At 38.7% G+C, this 25,698-nt stretch overlaps 2 protein-coding genes across 2 annotated transcripts in view; both read left to right on the forward strand.

Moving 5' to 3' along the window:
• LOC133460143 (RNA-binding protein Nova-1-like) overlaps positions 1-25,698 on the forward strand; it is a 434,537-nt gene that overhangs the window by 244,083 nt on the left and 164,756 nt on the right. The gene's annotated exons all lie outside the window — the stretch shown is intronic.
• Positions 622-23,152, forward strand: LOC133460140 (lysosomal proton-coupled steroid conjugate and bile acid symporter SLC46A3-like). The gene is made up of 7 exons (XM_061740695.1): positions 622-665; positions 2,979-3,174; positions 10,745-11,296; positions 13,175-13,496; positions 14,882-14,965; positions 17,485-17,641; positions 21,502-23,152. Exons 2-7 carry the CDS (start codon positions 2,980-2,982, stop codon positions 21,614-21,616), a joined length of 1,425 nt encoding a protein of 474 aa, XP_061596679.1. The 5' UTR covers positions 622-665; position 2,979; the 3' UTR covers positions 21,617-23,152.

Here is a 25,698-nt window from a genome sequence, read left to right on the forward strand (position 1 = left end):
CTAATTCTTAACTTTTTTAGCAGAAACATCTTCTCTCTCGTTACATCCATCCATCTCTGATCTTTTTTTTAACAAAACTTTATTGAAAATATACAAATTCTTGTAATTTAATTACAATATGAAAAGAAAGGAAAATAAAAATAAAAAAGGGAATTCTTGTAAGGAATACAAAAAACAAAAAACAAAAAAAAAAACATTTGTTGTTCCGGGTTTGTTCCGGTTGTCGTCCCTAACCTCGCGAGAACTGCCACCCAGACTGCAGCAGGGGGCCGTTCTCGCGAGATTAGTGACATTTCATTTTGCAGTTTAAAAATTATTACATTATAAAACGGGGAATTTACGGGACAATACTAATACGAGAGGATGGCGGGAAAGAAGGGTCAAATACGGTCAAAAACGGGAGATTTGACAGGTCATGGTGTAAAAAGAAGTCATAATACGTTCCGCTCCAGTGTACCGCTTTAAATGGCTCTGCCCGGCTCTCCACTTCTGATTGACAGGACCTTCTATCCAATCACGGCGAGCCTGGAGACCAGCGGACCAATCACAGCCCAGTGGGGGCGGGGCCTCCGCCTTTCATAACCTGGTGTTCTCGCGTATAAAAACAAGCGCTCCGGCGCGTCTGGTAAACACAGCTGATCATGATCCAGGACACTCATTAACACGTAAGTTTTACAAGAATGTGCTTTTACCTTTTTTATTAGAGAGATAAACGCTGATCTGTCCGGTTCTGGGAGTTATTTGAGTATACATGTGAGCTGATTTTGCTGATCTTGCAGCATCTGTCAGGGTTTTTTTTGCAGGAATGCAGATTCACAAGGTTATTATTATTCAGTTTTGAGTCACGTTTCCAGCTGTCAAGACAGGATTTGATCCAAAAAGAGACAATAGTTTTGTAAAAGTTAAACAAAGCCGGTCATGAATTTCAATGTTGTGTTTTCAAGGCCTGAAAAGTGCTTGAATTTTAGTTTAAATGCTTGAAAGTGCTTGAAATTATAACTCTGTGTCTTTCACCAAATTGGGATCAGACTGTATAGTTTAGTTATTACAAGGAGACATAAAATCAGTAAGATGAAACATAACTAGATGTTTACAGCATGATAAAATGTACATAATTGTGATAAAAAGCGGAAAAAATAATAATTATTATTCAGTCTTGAGTCCTTTTTCCAACTGTCCAGACAGGATTTGATCCAAAAAGAGACAATAGTTTTGTAAAAGTTAAACAAAGCTGGTCATATCTGCCACAAACTGATAAACCAACATTCAGGGTGTTTTAAATCCTTGAAAGTGCTTGAATTTCAATGTTGTGTTTTCAAGGCCTGAAAAGTGCTTGAATTTTAGTTTTAAGTGCTTGAAAGTGTTTGAAATTATAACTCTGTCTTTCACAAAATTGGGATCAGACTGTATAGTTATTATAAGGTTATTATGTAGTTATTATAGTTATTACAAGGAGAAATAAAATCAGTAAGATGAAACATAACTAGATGTTTACAGCACGATACAATTTACATAACTGTGATTAAAAAGCAGAAAAAATAATTCTGAATATATACATATTCCTGTAGATATTTTACCCCAGCGATAAGGTGCTTGAAGATTTTGAAAATTACTCTTGAAAGTGCTTGAAAATAGTTTGAATTTTAGTTTAAGTGCTTGAAATTATAACTGTGTTTTTCACAAAATTGGGATCAGACTGTATAGTTTAGTTATTACAAGTTATTACAATAAAACCAGTAAGATTAAACATAACTAGATGTTAACAGCATGATACAATGTACATAATTGTGATTAAAAAGCAGAAAAAATAATTATGAATATAAATATTCCTGTAGGTATTTTATCCCAGTGATTAAGGTGCTGGAAGATTTTGAAAATGACCCTTGAAAGTTCCTGAATTTGACCTTGAAAAACGTGCAGGAACCCTGTTATTGAGCTGATTTAGCTGATCTTGCAGCATCTGTCAGTGTTTTTTGCAGGAATGCTTCCATGTGAAGCTTCACATGGTTATTATTATTCAGTCTTGAGTCATTTTTCCACTTGTGAAGACAGTATTTGATCCAAAAAGAGACATTTCAAATAAATAGTTTTGTAAAAGTTAAACTGCCAGAAACACTGATAACCAACATTAGATCAAACCGTCTGTTTTCTTTGTTTAGTCACGTGCATCGTGTGTTATTGACATGTAGGGGTGTAACGACACACTAATCTCACCATACGGTACGATACACCATATTATAGCAGTATTTTTTAACAACCTTGAATGAAAGACACAAAATACAAAACAATGCTGTACGTTTGCTCTATTGTTACAGTTTGTAATGCTTTATAACTGTTTAAGTTTTAAAGAGAAAGCCAGGCCAACCATTTTCTATAAACTGAACTAAAAGTAAATGTCAGGTTTGCATTATGCATCTTCAGTTTCATACAAGTACAAATATTTAGACACAAACTGAATAGTTTCTCTTATATGACTTGATTTTTTTTTTCCAGAAATTTAACAACTACAATTAAATAAAAGTAAATAAATAAAGTATGAAAAGTCCCAAACTCCAGTCAACACGACAGTTATTGATCTTGTTCCAGAGCTCAGAGCTTCACCTGCTCCAGCCTGAGGCCGTAAGGTTGAACCCCGGTACAAAATTGTACTTCAACATTAATCTCAACATTTCAACTTTTTTCTCGACATTTCGACTTTTTTTTTCGTCCGCGGGTCGAGGTCGTCACGTGATCCCGCTGCACCAATAGGATGTTACTAGTAAACACAATAGATCATTATTAAGGTATAAATGTTATTTACCTGGTCAGTTTTGTCCCAGGATGCGGCGGCTGTACCTGGTGGAGCCCGTGGTGTTTTTTCCTGAACATAAATGTTATTAACTGGTCAGTTCTCTCCAGGATGCGGCGGCTGTACCTGGTGGAGCCCGTGGTGTTTTTTCCTGAACATAAATGTTATTAACTGGTAATTTTTCCCCCAGGATGCGGCGGCTGTACCTGGTGGAGCCCGTGGTGGCGCTGTACGCCTTCAGCAGCTTCCTCATCTACCCGCTGGTGCAGCAGTACGTGTACCGACGCCTCTGGGTGCAGCTGACCAACAGCAGCTACCCGGCCTCCACCAACACCTCCAGATGTGCAGGGAACAGCAGCGGTGCAGGGAACAGCAGCATCATCCAGGTTAGTAACGACCAGTAACGACCAGTAACGACCAGTAACGACCAGTAACGACCAGTAACGACCAGTAACAACCAGTAACGACCACAGCAGCATCATCCAGGTTAGTAATGAACAGTATCGACCAGTAAAGACCAGTAACAACCAGTAATAACCAGTAATAACCAGTAACAACCACAGTAGCATCATCCAGGTCAGTAGTTATTTAATTTAACCTTTATTTAACCAGTATCAGCCCATTGAGATCCAGGATCTTCCACCAGGGAGACCTGGCCAGGAAGGAGCAGCACGTCAAAACTAATAAAATCTTTAAAGCTGCTGCAGCGATGAACGGGCCCTCGCGCACACGTGCAATTTTCCCCAATAAAGGTCAAGGACTCAAAACTGAGTCCGATGACTCCACCATGACTCTTTATGTGAAACCATTCAAAAGATATGGCAGAAAGTAGGAACTGTCAAATATGGACTAATCAGATGAATGGGCGGGGCTAACAGGGATTCAAAACCAAGTCCGATGACACCACCCACATGTCTTTATCACAACCCGTTCAAAAGTTATGCCTATCAGCTACTAGTATCACTTCCTGTTTGACGCGGCTCCACGGCCACGCCATTTCACGAAAACTCACGATTTTGATAACTTTTCATGGTTAACGTCTTTTGTGTCTCCTGAGTGAGTTTTATGTCGATCCTGCTAGGAGGAGTTTGTTAAAGTACGACACGTGAAAATGGCATAAATTGTGCCAAAATTACACAATTAATTCAAAATGGCTGACTTCCTGTTCGGTTTGGGCCATGGCTCCAAGAGACTTTTCTTTAAGTTGTGACATGATACAGGTGTGTACCGATTTTCGTGCATGTACGTCAAACCGTATTGTGGGGCTTGAGGCACAAAGTTTTCTAGGGGGCGCTGTTGAGCCGTTAGGCCACGCCCCTTTTTGACACTATTAGAATACGTAATTTTTCACCACATGGGACGTGCGTGCCAAGTTTCACAACTTTTCGAGTAAGTTATGTGGCTCAAAAACGCAATTGTTTTCGGATAAAATAATAATAATCGTTGCGATTTCAATAGTTCTTAGCTCAAGGCTTGCTGGTTAAAGGACAGAATACAAAACAATAACAGAGGAACAAAGTAGCAGTAAAATGATAAAACCATGTCTTCTAAAGTGCAGATGCATAGGAGGTCACAGCCAGTTAGCAGTACATAATCACATCAATCATATAAAGATGTTTAGGAGACAGAACTACCATCAGGTACAGAGACTCTAAAGCTTTCACGCTCTAGACCTTCAGGATCCAACCAAAATCAAGAAAGATATCAGCTCTGTCAGTTTGAAGTCTTTCTGAAAGGAGTTCCAAGCAAAGGGGGAATTTAAAAGCTCTTTTTCCAGCTCAGTGCGAACACGCGGAACAATGAAGTGCAAAGCATCATGGGAGTGCAGGCCGTAATGGCTTTGGCTTCTATGGAGATATGAACATAGGTGAGCAGGGACCGATCAAGAAGGGTTTTAGAAATAACCAACCAATGCAAACGCCTGCGTACGTATAAAGATGGCCGAGCGGTTTTGGCGTACGAGTTCCAGTGGTGGGAAAGATGTTTACAGCCAGAGACAAATCTGTAGGCACAATGATACACAGTGTGAAGCTAGTGCAGACGCTGATTAGCAGCTAATGATGCTGTAACGACCAATCAGCTCCCAGAATGCTGATAGAATAGTTAGAGAAATAACAGGAATAATCGTTCAGTTGTGGCTACAAGCACCAGAATTGTCACACATTCTCCTTAGGGGTTGCTCTTTTGATAAAACCATGTGCCAGAAAAAAAAAAAAAGATGGCAGCTTTTTTCCAAGATGGCCGCCATCGAATATACAGTAATATTGCATTTCACAATAAAATCCAATAGAGTTGTCGTATTGGAATGATCTTGGTGTCAAATCATAACCTTTTCACTATGTAGAATCTACATTTGGAGCCATGGACTTTGGTTTCCTTGTACCATATATCAGTCCCAGAATCCTAATATTCTGCTAAATTTGAGTTTTTTTTGTTATGTTTGACACTGGTAAATGGATGGCAGTGTGTACTTTAGTATTGTTACAGGTTTTGTGTGTGGTTTTTTCTGGCAGAATGGTTTCATCAAAAGAGCAACCCCTAAGGAGTATGTGACAATTTTGGTGCTTGTAGCCGCAACTGAACAATTCACCTGTTTTCTGCCTGTTATTTCTCTAACTAGAACTGCTTTCAGAAACATCGTGGGTCAGAATTATCAAACAGATCCAGGAGGAAACAGAGACGCAGGAAATCGCTTTGATTTTTTTTTTTTTTTTCCACATTCCACATTTTTTCCATTTTCGGTCTATTTCGGTTTAAAATTTTTGAGCATTTGGTTTTATAGCATTTTATGCAAATGTAACCCCAAGAAAGTATATAAAGTAATGAAATATAGACAATTTATCCAATTATAACTGAAAACTTTAATGTTTTCATACATTTAAACATATTTAAAAGCAAAAACATGGCACTAGTTATTCTCGTGTCCAACAAAATATTCCTTTTTTTTGTGCATAAACAAAAAACACCAAAAGTTGTAATGTAATGATGAAAAAAATCAATCTTTAGACACACAACCACCAGTCTCTTCCCACTCAGCCATCTGTACTCTCGTTAACTTAATCTGCAACAGGCTGTTTCTTATTTCCCTTCCAACAAAAACCAGCTCAGACTGAAACTGACGTGCAAAAGTTTACGGAATAAAAACGTCAAGCAGATCTCCAGGAAAAGCTTAATTTTTAAACTAACTTCATGCACAGCTGCTCGTCTGAAACCTGTAACAGAATTAGAACAGGACGGAAAGTTTCTTTCCCACCGATATCAACGTCTGCTGGTTTCTCAACCTTTACTTGACACCTTTATCTTTTACATCAGTTCCAAACGGGGATTTTAGAGAGTTATTATTGGAAAATTGATGTTGTGACAAAAAGGTACAAAACAAAACTATTGATAGAAACGGTTGAGTTGTTTTTCCCCAGGAGGAGCTGGAGAATAACTTATTATATTATTATGATATGATAATAATACTAAGTATTTAGTATTATTGAATACTTTGTAATAACATTTATACTTTAATAATTGCAGTAAATATGATAAAAGTTCACTTTATTTCGGAGTTGTATTGTTATGATTATTATACACTGAAGATAAACTGTGTCATCCATCAACTTCCCTGATTATCATTATAATAGTTTTTTAATTGAAATTTTATTTTGAACATGAAGCAGTAGTGAAAACAATAATAAATAAATGTAAATAAGAAAACAAAAAGACAAAAATATAAATAAAAACATGCATCCATCATAATTAACATGTTCGAAACAGAGAAAGAAGTAAAAACTTATTAAATCCTTATATCATTATAATCAAAATTAATTAAATTTCTATACATATATAAATATATAAATTTTATATATATATATATATATATATATATATATATATATATATATATATATATATAGATATATATACACACACATACATACATGCACACATGCACATAATAATAATATAATATAAGTTATCCAGCTCCTGGGGAATAACAACTCTGTCAACCGTTTCTATCAAAATGTTTTGTACCTTTTTGTTACAACATCAATTTTCCAATGAATTTCCCTCAAACAGCTTTTAAAACTGGTCATGAGATAAAAAGATAAAAGGTGTCAAGTCCAGACAAGTCGACTTCAGTCACAAGACATTTATCTTTATTTATCTTTATTTATCTTTATTTATCTTCCTCTGCCGTCACGTTGTGATGCAGAACGACTTACTGTAGTTACAGAGACAATCATATAGAAAATATACATGACAGACAAGATAATACACACTTCCAGAATGATGAATTAAAAGAACTATTGTAAAAAATATTGTAAAGATTGGGGATTCTTTTTTTTTGTATCATGTGATCAGAGAGAAATATAAAACCAAGGGGGAAGTGAAAAACTAAAGTACTGGAAAATCCTGTTTCAAGTGGAGAGACAGGTGTTAAAGCTGCTCACATGACAGTTTAGCTCTTTATTAACCCTTTATTTATACAGGTTTATTAACACTTTATTAGTTAGACAGGTTTAATTAAACCTTTATTAGTTACACAGGTGTTAAAGCTGCTCACATGACACATTTATACAGGTTTATTAACACTTTATTAGTTAGACAGGTGTTAAAGCTGCTCACATGACACATTTATACAGGTTTATTAACACTTTATTAGTTAGACAGGTTTAATTAAACCTTTATTAGTTATACACGTGTTAAAGCTGCTCACATGACCTGCAGCTGCTTATTGACACTTTATTAGTTTACAGATTTAATTAACCCTTTATCATTTATACAGGTTTTATTAACACTTTATTAGTTATCTTTCAAATGTGTTTTATTAGAGCCCATTAAAATACAGTTGCACATTTACAGTAAACACATCAGTGCTCAGAGTTCAGGTCATAGTGCACTTTTCTGTTTTATTAGAACATAATAACTGAATAACCTGATATAAAATGTGGAATGCAAAATACAAAGAAAGAAAAATAGCCAAGACTAACAATAGATAAATAAAATAAAGGGAAAAGTACATAAACCCGTTATTAGTTACACAGGTTTATTAACCCGTTATTAGTTACACACCGGTTTTATTATTATACAGGGCACAACGAAATTAAAGGCAGTATGTGTGAGTGGTGTTTTCCTTCAAAAACAGATTAAGTAAAAAAGTAGAATAAGTATAAATAAAATAGACTGTAAAAAGAACGGTATGTGTACAAGAATGTGCAACAGAGCAGAGTAAACACATGAGCTCAGTAACGTGTGTGTGTGTATGCTTGTGTGTGTGTGTGTGTGTGTGTGTGTGTGTGCGGTGACTGTGTGTGTGTGTGTGTGTGTGGTGACTGTCTGAGGGAAGAAGCTGTTCCTGAGTCTCTTATGGCTTTTATACTTGTACCTACTCAGTGCGTCTCGTCTCACCTCCACTCTCCTTGCCTTTGTTTCTTTTCAATACCCAGAGTAGGAGGTTGGAGTGTGATTGTGTATCTAAAGGGAGAAGACATCAACACTAAAGATGTAGAACCTGGAGGAGATGATAGATGTGCTGCTGGGTCTGTGGCTTGTGTTTCATATCAAGTTAAAACATGAGAGTGAAAGAAGCTTCAAGCGGCAACGCTTTTTTAAATTTTGTTTGTCTCTGTGCTGCTGAAAAGTGTGTTGGTATCTGAGCAGCTATGAAGAGACAGAGCTCCTGGTAGATCTGGTCATTCCTTATCTCCGTCTACATCCCTTTTTTAATTCTCTCCTCAGCACCAGGTTTATGAACATCTGACCCTCAGAGTTGGATCATGAAACAGATTGATTCCCACTTCCTGACTCAGACGTCTGACTCCAACCCCCCGAACAATCGGTGGCCTGTAGTGTGATGACGTCAGATCCAGGGCCGACTCAGCAGCTTAGAACCTCGGCAGAATAGATACAGAAAAAGTATCTACTCAGCACGCCTCCACCCGCGTCCACCCCTAGTGGAAAAGCACAAAACGGAGGCGAGTCGAGTCGCACTATGTACTAGTGGAAAAGGGTAATTAGTTCTTGTTCTGATGGACCTGGTGGGCCTTTCACCTGTTTGACCTGCGTTTGGTTGAGGGTAGCAGGTCTGACAGGTGAAAGGGAGGGGGGGGGGCAGTCTGTGATGATGGCCTGAGCTCAGACAACGGGAGGACGTCCCTCAGGGAGGGATCTTCTCTGCTGTCCTCACCTGCCGCTCTGCCTCAGTGCAGTGGGAGAACCACACTGTTGCTGTACAACCTGTCTCTAACTATCTCCAAAGTGTCTCTAACTATCTCCAACCTTTAACTAACTATCTCCAACCTGCCTCTAACTATCTCCAACCTGTCTCTAACTATCTCCAACCTGCCTCTAACTATCTCCAACCTGCCTCTAACTATCTCCAACCTGTCTCTAACTGTCTCCAACCTGTCTCTAACTATCTCCAACCTGTCTCTAGCTATCTCCAACCTGTCTCTAGCTATCTCCAACCTGCCTCTAACTATCTCCAACCTGCCTCTAACTATCTCCAACCTGTCTCTAACTATCTCCAACCTGTCTCTAACTATCTCCAACCTGTCTCTAACTATCTCCAACCTGCCTCTAACTATCTCCAACCTGTCTCTAACTATCTCCAACCTGTCTCTAACTATCTCCAAACTGTCTCTAACTATCTACAACCTGTAACTAACTATCTCCAACCTGTCTCTAACTATCTCCAACCTGTCTCTAACTATCTCCAACCTGCCTCTAACTATCTCCAACCTGTCTCTAACTATCTCCAACCTGTCTCTAACTATCTCCAACCTGCCTCTAACTATCTCCAACCTGCCTCTAACTATCTCCAATCTGTCTCTAACTGTCTCTAACCTGTCTCTAACTATCTCCAACCTGTCTCTAACTATCTCCAACCTGCCTCTAACTATCTCCAACCTGCCTCTAACTATCTCCAACCTGCCTCTAACTATCTCCAACCTGCCTCTAACTATCTCCAACCTGCCTCTAACTATCTCCAACCTGCCTCTAACTATCTCCAACCTGTCTCTAACTATCTCCAACCTGTCTCTAACTATCTCCAACCTGCCTCTAACTATCTCCAACCTGTCTCTAACTGTCTCCAACCTGTCTCTAACTATCTCCAACCTGTCTCTAACTATCTCCAACCTGTCTCTAACTATCTCCAACCTGTCTCTAACTGTCTCCAACCTGTCTCTAACTATCTCCAACCTGTCTCTAACTGTCTCCAACCTGTCTCTAACTATCTCCAACCTGCCTCTAACTATCTCCAACCTGTCTCTAACTATCTACAACCTGTAACTATCTCCAACCTGTCTCTAACTATCTCCAACCTGTCTCTAACTATCTACAACCTCTAACTATCTCCAACCTGTCTCTAACTATCTCCAACCTGTAACTAACTATCTCCAACCTCTCTTGTTTCTCTCCTTGTTCCAGGAGGTCCAGCGTCAGGCCTCCCTCTTCTCTCTCTACTGAACATGAACTTCTCCTCTCTCTGTTTTCCAGGAGGTTCAGCGTCAGGCCTCTCTCTTCTCTCTCTACTGAACTTCTTTTCTCTCTGTTCCAGGAGGTTCAGCGTCAGGCCTCTCTCTTCTCCCTCTACTGAACGTAACCGTCTCTTCTCTCCTTGTTCCAGGAGGTCCAGCATCAGGCCTCCCTCTTCTCTCTCTACTGAACATGAACTTCTCTTCTCTCTTCTCTCTTTGTTCCAGGAGGTTCAGCGTCAGGCCTCCCTCTTCTCCCTCTACTGAACTTGAACTTCTCTTCTTGTTCCAGGAGGTCCAGCGTCAGGCCTCTCTCTTCTCCCTCTACTGAACTTAACCGTCTCTTCTCTCTCTGTTCCAGGAGGTCCAGCGTCAGGCCTCCCTCTTCTCCCTCTACTGAACGTAACCTTCTCTTCTCTGTTCCAGGAGGTCCAGCGTCAGGCCTCCCTCTTCTCTCTCTACTGAACCGTCTCTTCTCTCCTTGTTCCAGGAGGTTCAGCGTCAGGCCTCCCTCTTCTCCCTCTACTCGGAGCTTCTCTCCACCATCCCGTCCCTGATGGTGACGCTGGTCCTGGTGGCGTACAGCGACCGCGGGGGCCGTAAGGTGACCATCGTGCTGCCCCTGGTGGGCACTCTGCTCTACACGTCGGCGTTCCTGACCGTGTCGTTCTTCGAGCTGAACATCTACCTGCTGATCGCCGCCTCGTTCCTCAGCTCGCTGTTCGGGGGCCTGGGCACCTTCCTGGGCGGCTGCTTCGCCTACATCGCCGACCTGTGCAAGGACGAGCGGCAGAAGACGCTGCGCATGGCCGGCGTGGACATGATGATCGGGCTGCTGTCGGGCGTGGCCGCCCTCTCCACCGGGTACTTCCTGCGGGCCGCCGGGTTTAACTGGCCCTTCCTGACGTCGGCGCTGTGCCAGAGTCTCATCCTGCTGTACGCCGTGTTCCTGCTGGAGGAGACGGTGAAGGAGGTTCCCCCCGAGCTGGGAACGCCCGGGGGGGCCGGGGCCATGAAGCAGGCCCTGCTGGGATTCTACCAGGTAGGACTGGGCCGGGGGTCAGGGGGGCAACCCAACATGTTTTAGAGCCATATTTGACCAAAAACACAAAAAACAAATATGTCTGGAGCCGCAAAAAATGAAGAGTCTTGTATCAGCCTTAGAATGAAGACACACATGCTGCATGTTTCTATATTAGTTAGAACTGGGTCCTCGGCTGCAAATGTAACATGCTAATGTCTTTCCACGTGACTCTTTTTGTTAAGCCAATCTACAGATCAGTATTAGGGCCAGGCAGTATGGAGGATTTTTTGTGCCAAAATTAAATAAATAAATACATCATGAATTAATTAAAATGGGAATTAAATATATCATTAATTAATTAAATGTGTCATTAATTAATTAAGATTAGAATGAAATATGTCATTAATTAATTAAAATACAATTCATTTTAAGTAAAAATATATATTTATTATTTCAGCATTTAATTAATTAATGACACATTTAATTAATGATTTCGTGTTGCTGAATCATGAAATGTAAATGTAAAACTGTCAGTTTCACTCGTCAAACTCAGTGGGCGGGGCTAACGCGAACACAGCAGAGGAAGCAGAGAAACTTCCTCTGCTTTACACGCTACATGTTCGGGGTCAGCAGGTCCTGCTTCCACATACTCTGCAAGGTCGAAGATATCGCTCACCAACTCTTTACAAAGTTCACGAAAATCCTCCAAACTCACAGCTGTCATGTTTAGAAAATCTTCCTCTTCTACCTCCAGTTTCAGACCAAAGCAGTGGATTCCACTAGATTTGCGTTAGCTCCGCCCACTGACTTTGACGAGTGAAACTGACAGTTTTACATTTACATTTCATGATTCAGCAACACGAAATCATTAATTAAATGTGTCATTAATTAATTAAATGCTGAAATAATAAATATATATTTTTACTTAAATGAATTGTTTTTTTAATTAATTAATGACATATTTCATTCTAATTTTAATTAATTAATGACACATTTAATTAATTAATGATATATTTCATTCCCATTTTAATTAATTAATGATGTATTTATTTATTTAATTTAGGCACAAAAAATCCTCCATAAGGCAGGAGAAAAATCTAAATATTTTAGGAGGAGGAAGATTTTTTTTTCATTATGCACTTCGAGAAAAGTTGAAAAAAAAGTTGAAATGTCGAGATTAATGTTAAAGAAAAAGAGGAAGAAAAAAAAAGGTCCAACATTTTTGAAAAAGCTCCAGGAGCCACTAGGGCGGCGCTAAAGAGGGGTTGCGCGGGTTGCCGAGCCCTGGGCTGGGCGATATATCGAGTAGTGGTGGGGAAAAAAAATCGATATTGCAATAGGGCTGCAATGATTCGTCAACGTTGTCGACAAAAATCGATAATCAAAATTGACGACAATGATTTCCATTGTCGACAATTGTCTCCAGACGTCTTTTTCCAACGGAGTGAGGCGTCTCTCTCCAATACAATCTCTCCCGAGAGTCGCGCATGCGCGATAGCGTCTCTGCAGCTGCGGGTAATAAAACTTCAAAAGTTTGGGAGCATTTTAGCCTCGATACGGCGAATAAAAAGATACTTGCAAGGTTTGCAAAGCCGACGTTGCTTTTCATGGGAGCACTAAAAATGCCATTACACCTGATAACACACATCACTTAAAAGGTTAGCTGCTTTGAGCTGCAAAATTAAACTATTCCTCGAGGCAGAGAAAATTCCTCCATCATTTTTTGTAATCGAATTACTAGAATTATTCGAGGAATCGTTTCAGCACTAATTGTATGCATCAAAGTGTTAATTCAAGGCTAAGGCAAAATATTGCGATATATATTGTGTGACGTGACGTGGCCTAAAAACATTGAGATATTAATAAAAGGCTGTATCGTCCAAACTTTACCACCAGGTGTTTGCGGGGGCCGGCGGCCGGCGTAGAACCGTCCTGGTCCTCCTGATGCTCGTCTTCACCAGCTTCACCTTCTCCTACGTGGGCGGCGTCTCCATGGTGACGCTGTACGAGCTGAACGAGCCGCTGTGCTGGACGGAGATCCTGATCGGCTACGGCGCGGCGTTGTCCACCACCGTGTTCCTCACCAGCTTCGTGGGCGTGTCGGCCTTCACCTACTGTGGAGTTCCTCAGCTCGTCATCGTCCTGCTGGGAATCCTGTCTGTTACTGCAGGACTGGTCCTGCTGGCCTTCGCCCGGACCACCGTGCTCATGTTTACTGGTAAGTAACTGGTACTGATGTTCACTGGTAAGAGACTCACCGTCCTGATGTTCACTGGTGAGAGACTCACCGTACTGATGTTCACTGGTGAGAGAATCACCGTACTCATGTTCACCGGTGAGTAACTGGTACTGATGTTCACTGGTGAGTAACTGGGACCACCGTGCTCATGTTCACTGGTAGGTGACCCGTCTCAGCAACGACGCTCTACACCATGTGACCTTTGATATATATATATATATATATATATATATATATATATATATAAATTTTTTTTTGTTTTTTTATTAATTTATTAAAAAAAATATTCATGTATTATTTATTTATTTACTTATTTTTAAATTGTTTTATTTTTTTTACTTTGAAATTTGTTTGGGTAATTTCTATTCATTTATTTCAATTTTTTTTATTTATTTTTTGACTTTTTTTATTTTTTTATTTTTTTATTTTATATAATATATATTATAATAAATATTTAAAAAATATTCATTCATTTACTAAATTTGTATGTATTTATAAAATAAAATGTATTTTAAAATATATTTAAACCATATTTTGCAATCAGTGAAAACTTCTAAAGCAGTTTCTTTATGTTAAATTTAATTTATTTCAAAAATTATTATTCATTTATTTTTTATTTATTTATTTAAAAAAAATTATTTATAAATATTTTGCACTCAGTGAAAACTTATAAAGCTGCTTTTTAATGTTAAATATGAACAAAATATGCGAAAGAAATTTAAAACTTCAACTGTATTTGATCAGGAACAAAGTGGCGGTTATTGATTGACAGATTGAGTTTAGGAGACGTAGAAAAGATACAAACCTACGATTAGTTTTATTAGAGTCTTGCATAATAAGGTTTTATATCATTCTAGTTGTTAATGCCAGTAACAGCCAGTCGATGAACTCATGAAGTTAAAGATGAACGTCTGCTCGTGTTGATGCGTTTGTTTTATTGTTTGCACTCGTAAAAATGAACATTACACAGAATAAAAAGGTAAGAAAAGACGAGCAGGAGACGTGATTAAAAACCTTATAACAAAACCATATAAGCACAATCCAAATGCCTTTACAGAGTTTTACGATACTTCGGAGTACAATTAAATATATTTGAATAAAGGTAAATAAAAACACAGATGTATTAAAAACCTATAAACTTTTGTTCAGCTTTCTTTTGAATGCAGATAATGTTGAGCAAGTTTCACCTAGATGTTTTAAACTGTTCCACAGCAAAACACCTTGAAACATAAATGAACATTTACCTGCGTTTCTACAGAAGGAGAAATAAAAACATTCCTTCTTCTGGTGGAGGATGATGTGTTGTTGTTTGTTGTTGTTGTGTTAATGTGTTGTTGTTGTTAATGTGTTGTTGTTTATTCCAGCTCGGGTCCCCATGTTTCTGGCCATCGTTCCGTTCCCGGTTCTTCGCTCCATGATGTCAAAGATCATCCCGGAATCTCAGCAGGGTGAGTCGATCAGAATCAGAATCAGAATCAGAAAAAGCTTTATTTCCAGGTCAGACATAAATCAGACGAGAGAACTTGACTCCGGTTCACACCGATGGCATCATTAATACGGACGCCATTTTTAGAGGAAGGATGACACTGGGATGGGGGGGGGGCATCTTCACACTGTGTATTAATTAGGGGTGTAACGATACACTAATCTCACGATACGGTACGATACACGATATTGAGGTCACGATAACGATACGATACGATATTATAGCAGTATTTTTTAACAACCTTGAATGAGGAATATATAACTGGAAAAAAATGTCTTTTATTTGAAAGACACATAATGCTGTGCGTTTGCCCTATTTTTACAGTTTGTAATGCTTTATAACTGTTTAAGTTTTAAAGAGAAAGCCAGGCCAACCATTTTCCACAAACTGAACTAAAAGTAAATGTCAGGTTTGCATTATGCATCTTCAGTTTCATATAATAAAAATATTTTGCCACAAACTGAATAGTTTCTCTCATGTATGATTTGACTTTTTTCTTTTCCAGAAATTTAACAACTAAAATTGAATAAATAAATACAAGTAAATAAATACATACAATTTTACATCATAAAAAGATTTATTCCTGCTCACCTTATAAGTGTAAGAGGAGATTCATTTTTGTTAAGAAGGTTATTTTGGTAATTCAGGGTTCATTATTTTGTAAATATATTCTTTATATTCTGTAAATCAGGGACTATAATTACACTAGTCAGTATATCAGTTGTTAGTATGTTTTAGATTGGGCGGAGTGATACAGCACTAGGTGTTGTGTTGATGGTCTGAAATCCTACGCTGTTGAGCGGACATTGAAGTACACGCAAACTCACGCAGAAGTTGTCTCCGTGTTTATCCTACTCACGACCCCAAAAAGGTTTAATTTAATAAGGTAAGGCTTAACTCTACACCAGACTTACATCAGTAAAGGTTCAGAGCTCAAAACAGGACCGCAAAACGGGACTACTTTCTCCTGAGCGGAGGAAGATTTTGGTCCGCGCAGCCGCGGCCGCGGTCGGATGCGCGTTTCTTGTCAACACAATAGATTAATATTAATAACATAATATCGCGATACAGGTTGTCACCTCCACGACACGTATCGTGACGTTTTTGTATCGCGAAATTTCGTGGCACGATATATTGTTACACCCCTAGTATTAATACCTGGTGTCAAGGTGCAAAAAAACACCTCAGCACAGAAAAGCAACATACACACAACAAAACAACATCACAGCTTGTTGGGTATGGGGAGTGGGCAAGTCAGGGTGGGGGGTCCCGGCACAGTTCATCCAAGTGAGGGCCGCGGCAGCGTGGCGCTCGAACCCGGCGTTCGTGTCAGGGGCTCAGTACAGTACAGTACTCGGTACAGTTCTGCAACAGGGATCCACAGGTGTTCGTGGGAGAGGGGAGGGTTAGTGGGGGCAGAGTCACCTTGTTTACATTCCACCAGGGAGATTGTGACCAAGAGTGATCGGCCTGATGAAGCATCTTCAACGTCCTCGACAGACAGAATCACCAAACACAACGGTTTCCAATGTTTCCAGGAATCCATTGTGTATCCGGCAAAAAATGTCCCATCGGGGCAGGAGGGCTCCCTTACCCCCTGACTTCTTGTTGCAAAAATTTGGTCAATTATGCTGAGAGACCAGTTAATCAATTCCATAATTGTAAATTTCGGAGGAGTGAAAAGAAGAGACTCTGAAGACGAGACAAGCGAAAGCAGGGAAGGTTGATAAGGAGAGGAGCAGAAAAAGCGTCGACCTTTGCTGAGAACCGGACGAAGATGAGTGGAGGATGAGTGGATGAATGGATGAGTGGATGAGTGGAGGCCCTCAGGGACCCGGCGGAGCGTTGGTGCAGAACCTCTAACCCCCCCCACCCCCACCCTGGTGTTATTATATATTTTTTATTATATTTATTTATTATATATATTTTTTATTTATTTATTTATTCTATTTTTTTTATTTTGCAATCAGTGAAAACTTGTAAAGCTGCTTTTTAATGTTAAATTTAATTTATTCATTGTATATATTAATTTACTTATTTTTTTAATTCATTTAAAAAAATATCTTTTTTAAATTTATTTTAAAATTTATTTTTATTTATTTACTTTTTTTTATTTGTATTTATTCTATCTTTTTATTTTGCAATCAGTGAAAACTTGCAAAGCTGCTTTTTAATGTTACATTTAATTTATTCATTCATTTAAAAAAAAAGTATTTATTTATTAACATTTTTATTTATTTTGTTATTTCTTTATTGTAATGTATGTATTGTATTTTCAGGCGCCCTGTTTAATTTATTTGTTTTCATTTATTTATTGTAATGTATTGTATTTCCAGGAGCTCTGTTTGCCTGCCTCTCCTTCCTGGTTTTATGTATTTATTAGTATTTATTTGTATTTATTTGTATTTATTAGGAGCGTTGTTTGCCTGCCTCTCCTCCCTGGTTTTATTTGTATTTATTAGTATTTATTTGTATTTATAGGAGCGTTGTTTGCCTGCCTCTCCTTCCTGGAGTCTCTCACCAACAACGTGGCGGCTGCCGTTTTCAGCAGCGTCTACGCCGCCACCGTGTCCTGGAACCCGGGGTTCGTGTTCCTGCTGGCGGCCGGGCTGAGTGGAGTTCCTCTCTCTTTCCTGGGGTAAGATGGAGGGATGTGGGGAGTTCCTCTTATCTGTCCTGGGGTAAGATGGAAGGCGCTCGAACCTGCCGTCCGTGTCAGGGGTGCTGATAAGAGGGGGGGGTCGGGAAGGCGTTGAAGATGGGGGGGGTGTGGTTAGCAGTAAGTGTGTGTGTAGCGGTAAGTCTGTGAAAAACTTTGCCCTAGAGCTGCTCTCAGCCATTGTCCTTGATGTTATCAGACGGCTCAGTCAGTTCTGAAACAGGTCCACAGATGTTCCTGAGAGGGGAGGGTTAGTGGGGGCAGAGTCCCTTGTTTACATTCCACCAGGGAGATTGTGACCAGAGCGATCGGCCAAACCGCTCTGTCAAGGTCAGATTATAGAATCAACAATTGTATTGAAAAGAACAGGCAGACTCAGTAATTTTCCGTCTGCCTTCAGTCTCTGGTTCATCAATGGCGACTCCAAACAGATGAATTTGTGATCAATTCCCGCCAAGCCGAGCTTCCAACTTCTCCAAGGTCTTATCCATCTTGCCAATGAGCTCAAAGACGCCGCCAGCCTGAGATTCTGTTCAAGAATCACATCCAGCTTACGGCTTTGCTCCCCCAGCGTTAAAGTCTGAGTGTTGATCACCTTGCTTGATCCTTCAGCCACGTCCGGCAGCTCTGAAAGAGCCAGAACAGCTGTCGACCACTTACACGTTTGTCGGTAGACCAGGAATCCCCCTCCTCCGATCAAGAGAAATCCTGCTATCATAAATCCAATTATGAAGCATCTTCAACGTCCTCGACAGACAGAATCACCAAACACAACGGTTTCCAATGTTTCCAGGAATCCATTGTGTATCCAGCAAAAAACATCCCATGGGGGCAGGAGGGCTCCCTTACCCCCTGACTTCTCCTCTCAAAAATGTAGTCAATTGTGCTGAGAGACCAGTTAATCAATTCCATGATTGTAGAGTTTGGGAGGAGTGAAAAGGAGAGACTCTGAAGACAAGACAAACAAAAGCAGTAGCAGGACAGATAGATGAGGGAGAGGAGCAGAAAAAGTGTCCGCCTTCGCTGAGAGACAGAAGAAGAAAATGAGGGAGGACTCTGTGGAGTTCCTTTATCTGTCCTGGGGTAAGAGATGGAGGGATGAGGGAGGGAGGAATACTTTAGATATATACAGTATAGATAGATGATAGATACTTTGATGGATAGATAAATGATAAATGGATAGATGGATGATCCAAAACCAAACCAAAGCTGCCGAGCAGGAAACAAAAACCAGAACATGAACGTGAAGAAGTAAAACTACCAAAACCTGACGTGGAAAAGTAAAACTACTAAAAGTAAAACTACTAAAAGTAAAACTACTAAAAGTAAAACTACCAAAACCTGACGTGGAAAAGTAAAACTACTAAAACCTGACGTGGAAAAGTAAAACTACTAAAACCTGACGTGGAAAAGTAAAACTACTAAAAGTAAAACTACTAAAACCTGACGTGGAAAAATAAAACTACTAAAACCTGACGTGGAAAAGTAAAACTACTAAAAGTAAAACTACTAAAACCTGACGTGGAAAAATAAAACTACTAAAACCTGACGTGGAAAAGTAAAACTACTAAAAGTAAAACTACTAAAACCTGACGTGGAAAAGTAAAACTACTAAAACCTGACGTGGAAAAGTAAAACTACTAAAACCTGACGTTAAAACACGGAGGAGGAAACAGAACGGAGCAGCAGGAAAAGATAAAACCAGATATAAACGAGTTAACGAGACACAGGTGACCACAATCAGGCAGAAACAGGAAGGTTAAACTAGAACTGAAACAAAGACACGGCCTTCAAAATAAAACAGGAAGTACCAAACCGTGACAGATAGATACTTTAGACCAGGGGTCGGCAACCAAAATGTTTTAGATCCATATTGGACCAAAAACAAATGTGTCTGGAGCCGCAAAAAATCAAGTCTTGTATCAGCCTTAGAATGAAGACAAAAAGAAAAAGTCAAACTGTCGAGGAAATAGTCAAAATTTCTAAAGTCGAAATGTCAACATTAAAAAGAAAGAAAGAAAAAAAAAAAGGTCAAATATTTTTGAAAAAGCTCCAGGAGCCACTAGGGCGGCGCTAAAGAGCTGCGGGTTGCTGATCTAGATGGATGAATAGATAGATAGATAGACAGATACTTTATTAATCCTGAAGGAAATGTGACTCCAGATCTGTTTCTGTTTTCACACAAAGCAACAAAAACTCACCAAACAGGTTTATTTTAGCAGGAAACTCAACCTGATTTTCTTCCAGGAAATGTTTACACAGTTTTTTTCTTTCCAACTCGTTGCTTCATTCCTATCTTTCCAAAAATGAGCAGCATCCAGTTATCAGCTGGTGGTGGGGGGGTATCGGCCGGGGGGATATTGGGCCGGGGGGTCAGCGGTGTTTGCTCCCAGGTTCCAGGTTATTTATTAGTTTATCTACGAGTAAACCAGACATGGATCAGGTTCCAGGTTCCAGGTGCACCACCACCACCGTCGTGGTCGACTACCTGAGAAAAGGGAAGTTACTGACTGAACTTCCCAGGAAACACCAGGACTCACTTCCTTATTCAGCCCATTAATGTGGTTTCTGACGCAGCGTCGGTTTAGTGCACACGTCCACGTGGGTTTACAGGTTTTATAATGTAAAAGCATATATATATTATATAAATAATGACTTTTTCTCTGTTGTTATTTCTGCTTTTACGTTATAAAACCTTTAATAAAATACAGATTCATTAATAATGTAGATTCAAGATTCTTTATTGTCATTGTTCATATTACATAACCACAAAATTACATTAATCACAGGTGCTGGTCCTTATATACAGTGCAAAATAATAGAATAGTAGACTTTATTGATCTCCCAGAGGAGAAATTCAGTCGTGCAGCCAAAACACACACACGCTTTATACAAAAGATTTAAAATAGTAATAACCAATAAATAGTTAAATAATAAAAAGAGCAATATAAAAAGTAGAAAAAGAGTATGTACAAGAGAAAAAAAAATAGTAAACACAAAAAAAAAATGAATATTTACAAAGAATGTACAAATATTTTCAAAAATACTTGAGGTATTTGATGTATTTACTGGTTATTGCACTAAAATAAGTTAGATCTATCTATATATGTGTGTGTATGTATGTATATAATTTCAACTTTCAGAGTTTTGAACTTTTCTACCCTCATATAAAGTAGTTTTTTATTATTTAACGTTCGGTTCAACCCTGAAGGCGCCGGAGCAGCTTTGTTGGACTCTGACAGTCCAGAGGTTAAACATTCTGCTGCTTCAGTCACAAAATCACCTTTAATAGTAAAATAAAGTCCTTATTTCAGCACTTTCGCACCAACTCCTACAAGCAGTGAGTCTTTTATGATATTGTGGCGTTTTTTTGTCAGAATATAATTGTAGCAATCTCGTGCTTCCTGGGGTCGCCAGAGAGGAAAGAGGACACCGGGTTTCGGGGAGAAATCCTTGAACTTTTATTTCAGCCAGACACAGACGAGTACCAGCACTCAGCAGTTCTGTGTTCCCTGGAGCAGAACCTTTGCTGGTGCAGCCGCTCCTTAAAGACCCAGGCAGGTGGAGAGGTTGATTGGGCACAGGTGAATCCAATCAGCTGAACCAGGCTCACCTGTGCTGCTCCCTGCAGACCACGCCCACTCCTGCAGACCACGCCCACTCCTGCAGACCACGCCCACTCCTGCAGACCACGCCCACTCCTGCACCCGGCCACAATAATAGTTTGAAATTCAAACTATTAAAACAAGATCTACGTCTGGAGACGTCTGTCGTCCTTCAGCTGAGAGAGAAGAAGCTCGTTTCCATTTATGTAACATCTCGTTGTTCTTCTGTTCCAGGGCCGTGTCTCTGTACGGCGTGGACGTTGCCGACGGCGACGGGGGGGCGGAGCCTGTTTCCTCGGAGGAGGGAAGTCCGGAGGAAAACGACGACAACCGTCCTCTGCTGAGCTGATACCCGACTCCCAGCTGGTCCCTGGACTCCCACCAGTAAAAACCAGTAAACCAGGACTAAACCAGCAGTAACAGTTGAACTAGTGACACTTTCTTCCTCTCCGAGCTGTTTCTATCCTGAAAACGGCTCTTTCCTTCACACGTGGACGTGTTTAAAGGGACTAAACGTTTGTGACAAAAGCTTTAGTTTCTCAGACAATCATAAATGTTTAGGATCTTTATTTTTTAAGGAATAGTGAGTTTTGCCTCCTCAGGGGAACGTGCACTTTGGTACGGAAGAGAATCAGGGCCAGGCCGGAGAAAAATAAAAGTCATATTTTAGAGGAAGGTTTTTTTTTCATTATGCACTTTAAGAAAAAAAGTTGAAATGTCAAAAAAAAAAGTCGAAATGTCGAGAAAAAAGTTGAAATGTCGAGAAAAAAGTCGAAATGTATTTCAACTTTATTCATGAAATTTCACGAAATTGTATTTGAACATTATTCTCGACATTTTGACTTTTTTCTCGACATTTCAACTTTTTTCTTAAAGTGCATAATAAAGATAAATCTTCCCGTCTCAAATACTTTTTCTCCCGCCTGGCCCTGATTCTCTTCCGTAGTTCGGACATTAAACACTTTATGAATTTTGTCTTTGTACACAATAATAATGTTTTTTTGGGGAAACATGTTCAGATTTACGTAAAGTTCTGACTGTTAGCTTTTATTATTAACCGTTTAGGGATCAGGACGGATGGAAGGAGCTCAGGTTACGGCTCTGATGCTGACGTCGTCTAAAAGTCTCGGGATCCGACTTTATGTGTAAATTACGGAAGAGAATCAGGGCCATGAAGGAGAAAAATATCTGAGAGGGGAAGATATTTTTAATTGTGCACTTCGAGAAAAAAGTTGAAATGTCGTAAATAAAGTTGTAAATTCGTGAATGAAGTCAAAATTTCGAGAATAATGTTGAAATACAATTTCAAGGATAAAGTCGAAATCTTTTGAAAAAAGGCGAAATTTTGCTTTTTTCTCAACATTTCAACTTTATTCACAAAATATAGACTTTTTTCTCAATATTTTAACATTATTCTCAACATTGTATAATGAAAAAAAAAATCGTCCTCCTCTAAAATGTTATTTTTATTTTTCTGGCCCTGATTCTCTTCCGTAGTAAATATATTACAGATGTTTTATCACTTTAACCTGGAACACTTAAGGGTCATGATGTCCCTCATTTTACCTACGGTGCCTTTTTTTTATCCTTTTTCATTTTCGTGACTTTTTTTTGCAATTATTGTTTTTATTTTTTTATTTTTAGGTATTGAATCCTCTTTTTGGAGCATCCAACCCCCAAATCCCTGTTCTTTAGTGAACATTAAGGGGTTTAAGGGTTTCAGGGTCTTGTTTTGGTTCTGAGATGCTGTTTCCACGATCACACTGCAGAAACTCACAATCTTAACAAGAATATTTGTCTTATTTCTAGTTAAAATGTCTCATTTTTAGTCAAAAATAATCTGATTACACTTAAAACAAGACTCATCACTGGGAAAAACAACAATTTTCACCTGTTTCAAGTAGATTTTCACTTAAAATAAGTAGAAAAATTTGCCAGTGGGACAAGATTTTTTTGCTTATAATGAGAAGATAAATCTTGTTCCACTGGCAGATTTTTCTACTTATTTCAAGTGAACATTTACTTGAAACAGGTGGAAATTGTCAAATAACAAGTAATTTTTCTGGTAATGACTCTTGTTTTAAGTGTAATGAGATTTTTTGACTAAAAATGAAACATTTTAACTAGAAATTAAAGCTGCAAGCAGCGATGAACGGGCCCTCGCACCCCCTTGCACATTCAGGCTCAAACCATTCAAAAGTTATGGCAGAAAGTAGGAACTATCAAATGTGGACCAATCAGATGGAGGGGGTGCGCTTTTTGGCGTCTAGCGTCGCCACGGTAACACTTTTGAAAGAGAAAAGTAATGCGTGTTGTCGCAGGATGGAGACGCACATTTTGATGTATAACACACCTGGGTGCACGTTACGGTTCGGGAGAAGAAGTGGCCGAAGGAATGACATAAATTGCGCCAAAATGACACGATTAATTGAAAATGGCCGACTTCCTGCCATGACCCCAAGAGACTTTTCTTTAAGTTGTGACATGATACAGGTATGTACTGATTTTCGTGCATGTACGTCTAACCGTATTGTGGGGCTTGAGGAACAAAGTTTTCTAGGGGGCGCTGTTGAGCTGTTAGGCCACGCCCATTAATGCAAACCATTAAATATCACATTTATCACCAGGCCTGGATTGGTGCAAAATTTGGTGACTTTTGGGGCACGTTTAAGGGGGAAAAAAGGATCTCATTTCATCGGAAGAAAAACGAGAAAAATAAAAAATAAAAAATTCTTACAGATACAATAGGGCTTTCGCCCTAAAAAGACCAATATTCCTGGTAAGATTTAGAGTTTTTGCAGTGAGATGTTATATTTCTGCTTGTGTAACTTCCGTCTCGTGCAGCATCATGTGAAACCATGACCACATTGGAGAAGTGGAAACATTAAAACATTAAAGTATCAGCTGCCACAGAGATGATGTCCTACTTCCCGGTCTGAGGTTGTTCTGAGGAAGTAATGTGGAAATATAAATATAACCAGGAAGGGAAGTACGAATGTCCAATTTTATGGCAAACCGTTTTAACATTTAACAGCTACACTGGATTTGTGTTGCAGAAATATCCACAATTCAATTCTTCCTAGTCAAAAAGAGCATTTCAGATTTCTACAATTACATTCTGAGGGTTTCTAATCACAAATATCTACAATTCAACTGCAGATATCTGCAATGTGAATTACGACTAGTCATAATTCCAGTTCAAGATCAAAATATCTACATTGTCTTTTTTAGATATCTTAAATTAAGTTTTGACTAGTCAGAACCAAGTTGTAGAAATATTTTGAACTGGAATTCTGACTAGCTAAAATTAATCTCAAACTGGAATTACGGACAGTCATAATTTAATTGTAGATATCTGTAATCAAGTTATAGAGATCTTGAAAGGAATTTTAAATATATATATCTCAAATTGGAGATATCTTTAACTTCCATTCTGCCTAGTTGAAATGTGCACTCCAAAAACTCCAAATCTTACCAGGAATATTTGTCTTATTTCTAGTTAAAATGTCTCATTTTTAGTAAAAAAATCTCATTACACTTAAAACAAGACTCATTACAAGAAAAATAACTTGTTATTTGACAATTTTAACCTGTTTCAAGTAAATTTTCACTTGAAATAACTAGAAAAATCTGCCAGTGGAACAAGATTTATCTTCTTATTACAAGCAAAAAAATCTTAGATTTTTCTACTTATTTTAAGTGAAAATCTACTTGAAACAGGTGAAAATTGTTGTTTTTTCCAGTGATGACTCTTGTTTTAAGTGGAATGAGATTTTCTTTGACTAAAAATGAGACATTTTAACTAGAAATAAGACAAATATTCCTGGTAAGATTTTGAGTTTTTGCAGTGTAATTGCAGATATCTTGAATGACAATTCACAATGTAATTACGACTATAGTCAAAATGCAGTTGTAGATATTTCCAATGTTAATTCCGGTTAGTCAAATTTAGCCTTTAAATGTTAAAACGGCTCGTCATAGAGTTTCATGTATCACTACACTATCGCTACACTGCAAAAACTCAAAATCTTAAGAATATTTTCCACCTGTTTCAAGTAGATTTTCACTTAAAATAAGTAGAAAAATCTACCAGTGGAACAAGATTTTTTTACTTATAATGAGAAGATAAATCTTGTTCCACTGGCAGATTTTTCTACTTATTTCAAGTGAAAATTTACTTGAAACAGGTGAAAATGATCAAATAACAAGTTCTTTTTCTGGTAATGAGTCTTGTTTTAAGTGTAATGAGATTTTTTGACTAAAAATGAGACATTTTAACTAGAAATAAGACAAATATTCCTGGTAAGATTTAGAGTTTTTGCAGTGAACTTTAAGGTTTTCCTCTCTGTCTTTCATTCAAGTGCTTTTTCACTTAAACCTGAACAAATAACGGTCGTTTTCTTCCCAGCAGGACTTTATTTTGACAGAAAG

Source organism: Cololabis saira, chromosome 14, assembly GCF_033807715.1.
Source record: "Cololabis saira isolate AMF1-May2022 chromosome 14, fColSai1.1, whole genome shotgun sequence".
Taxonomy (NCBI): Eukaryota; Metazoa; Chordata; class Actinopteri; order Beloniformes; family Belonidae; genus Cololabis; species Cololabis saira.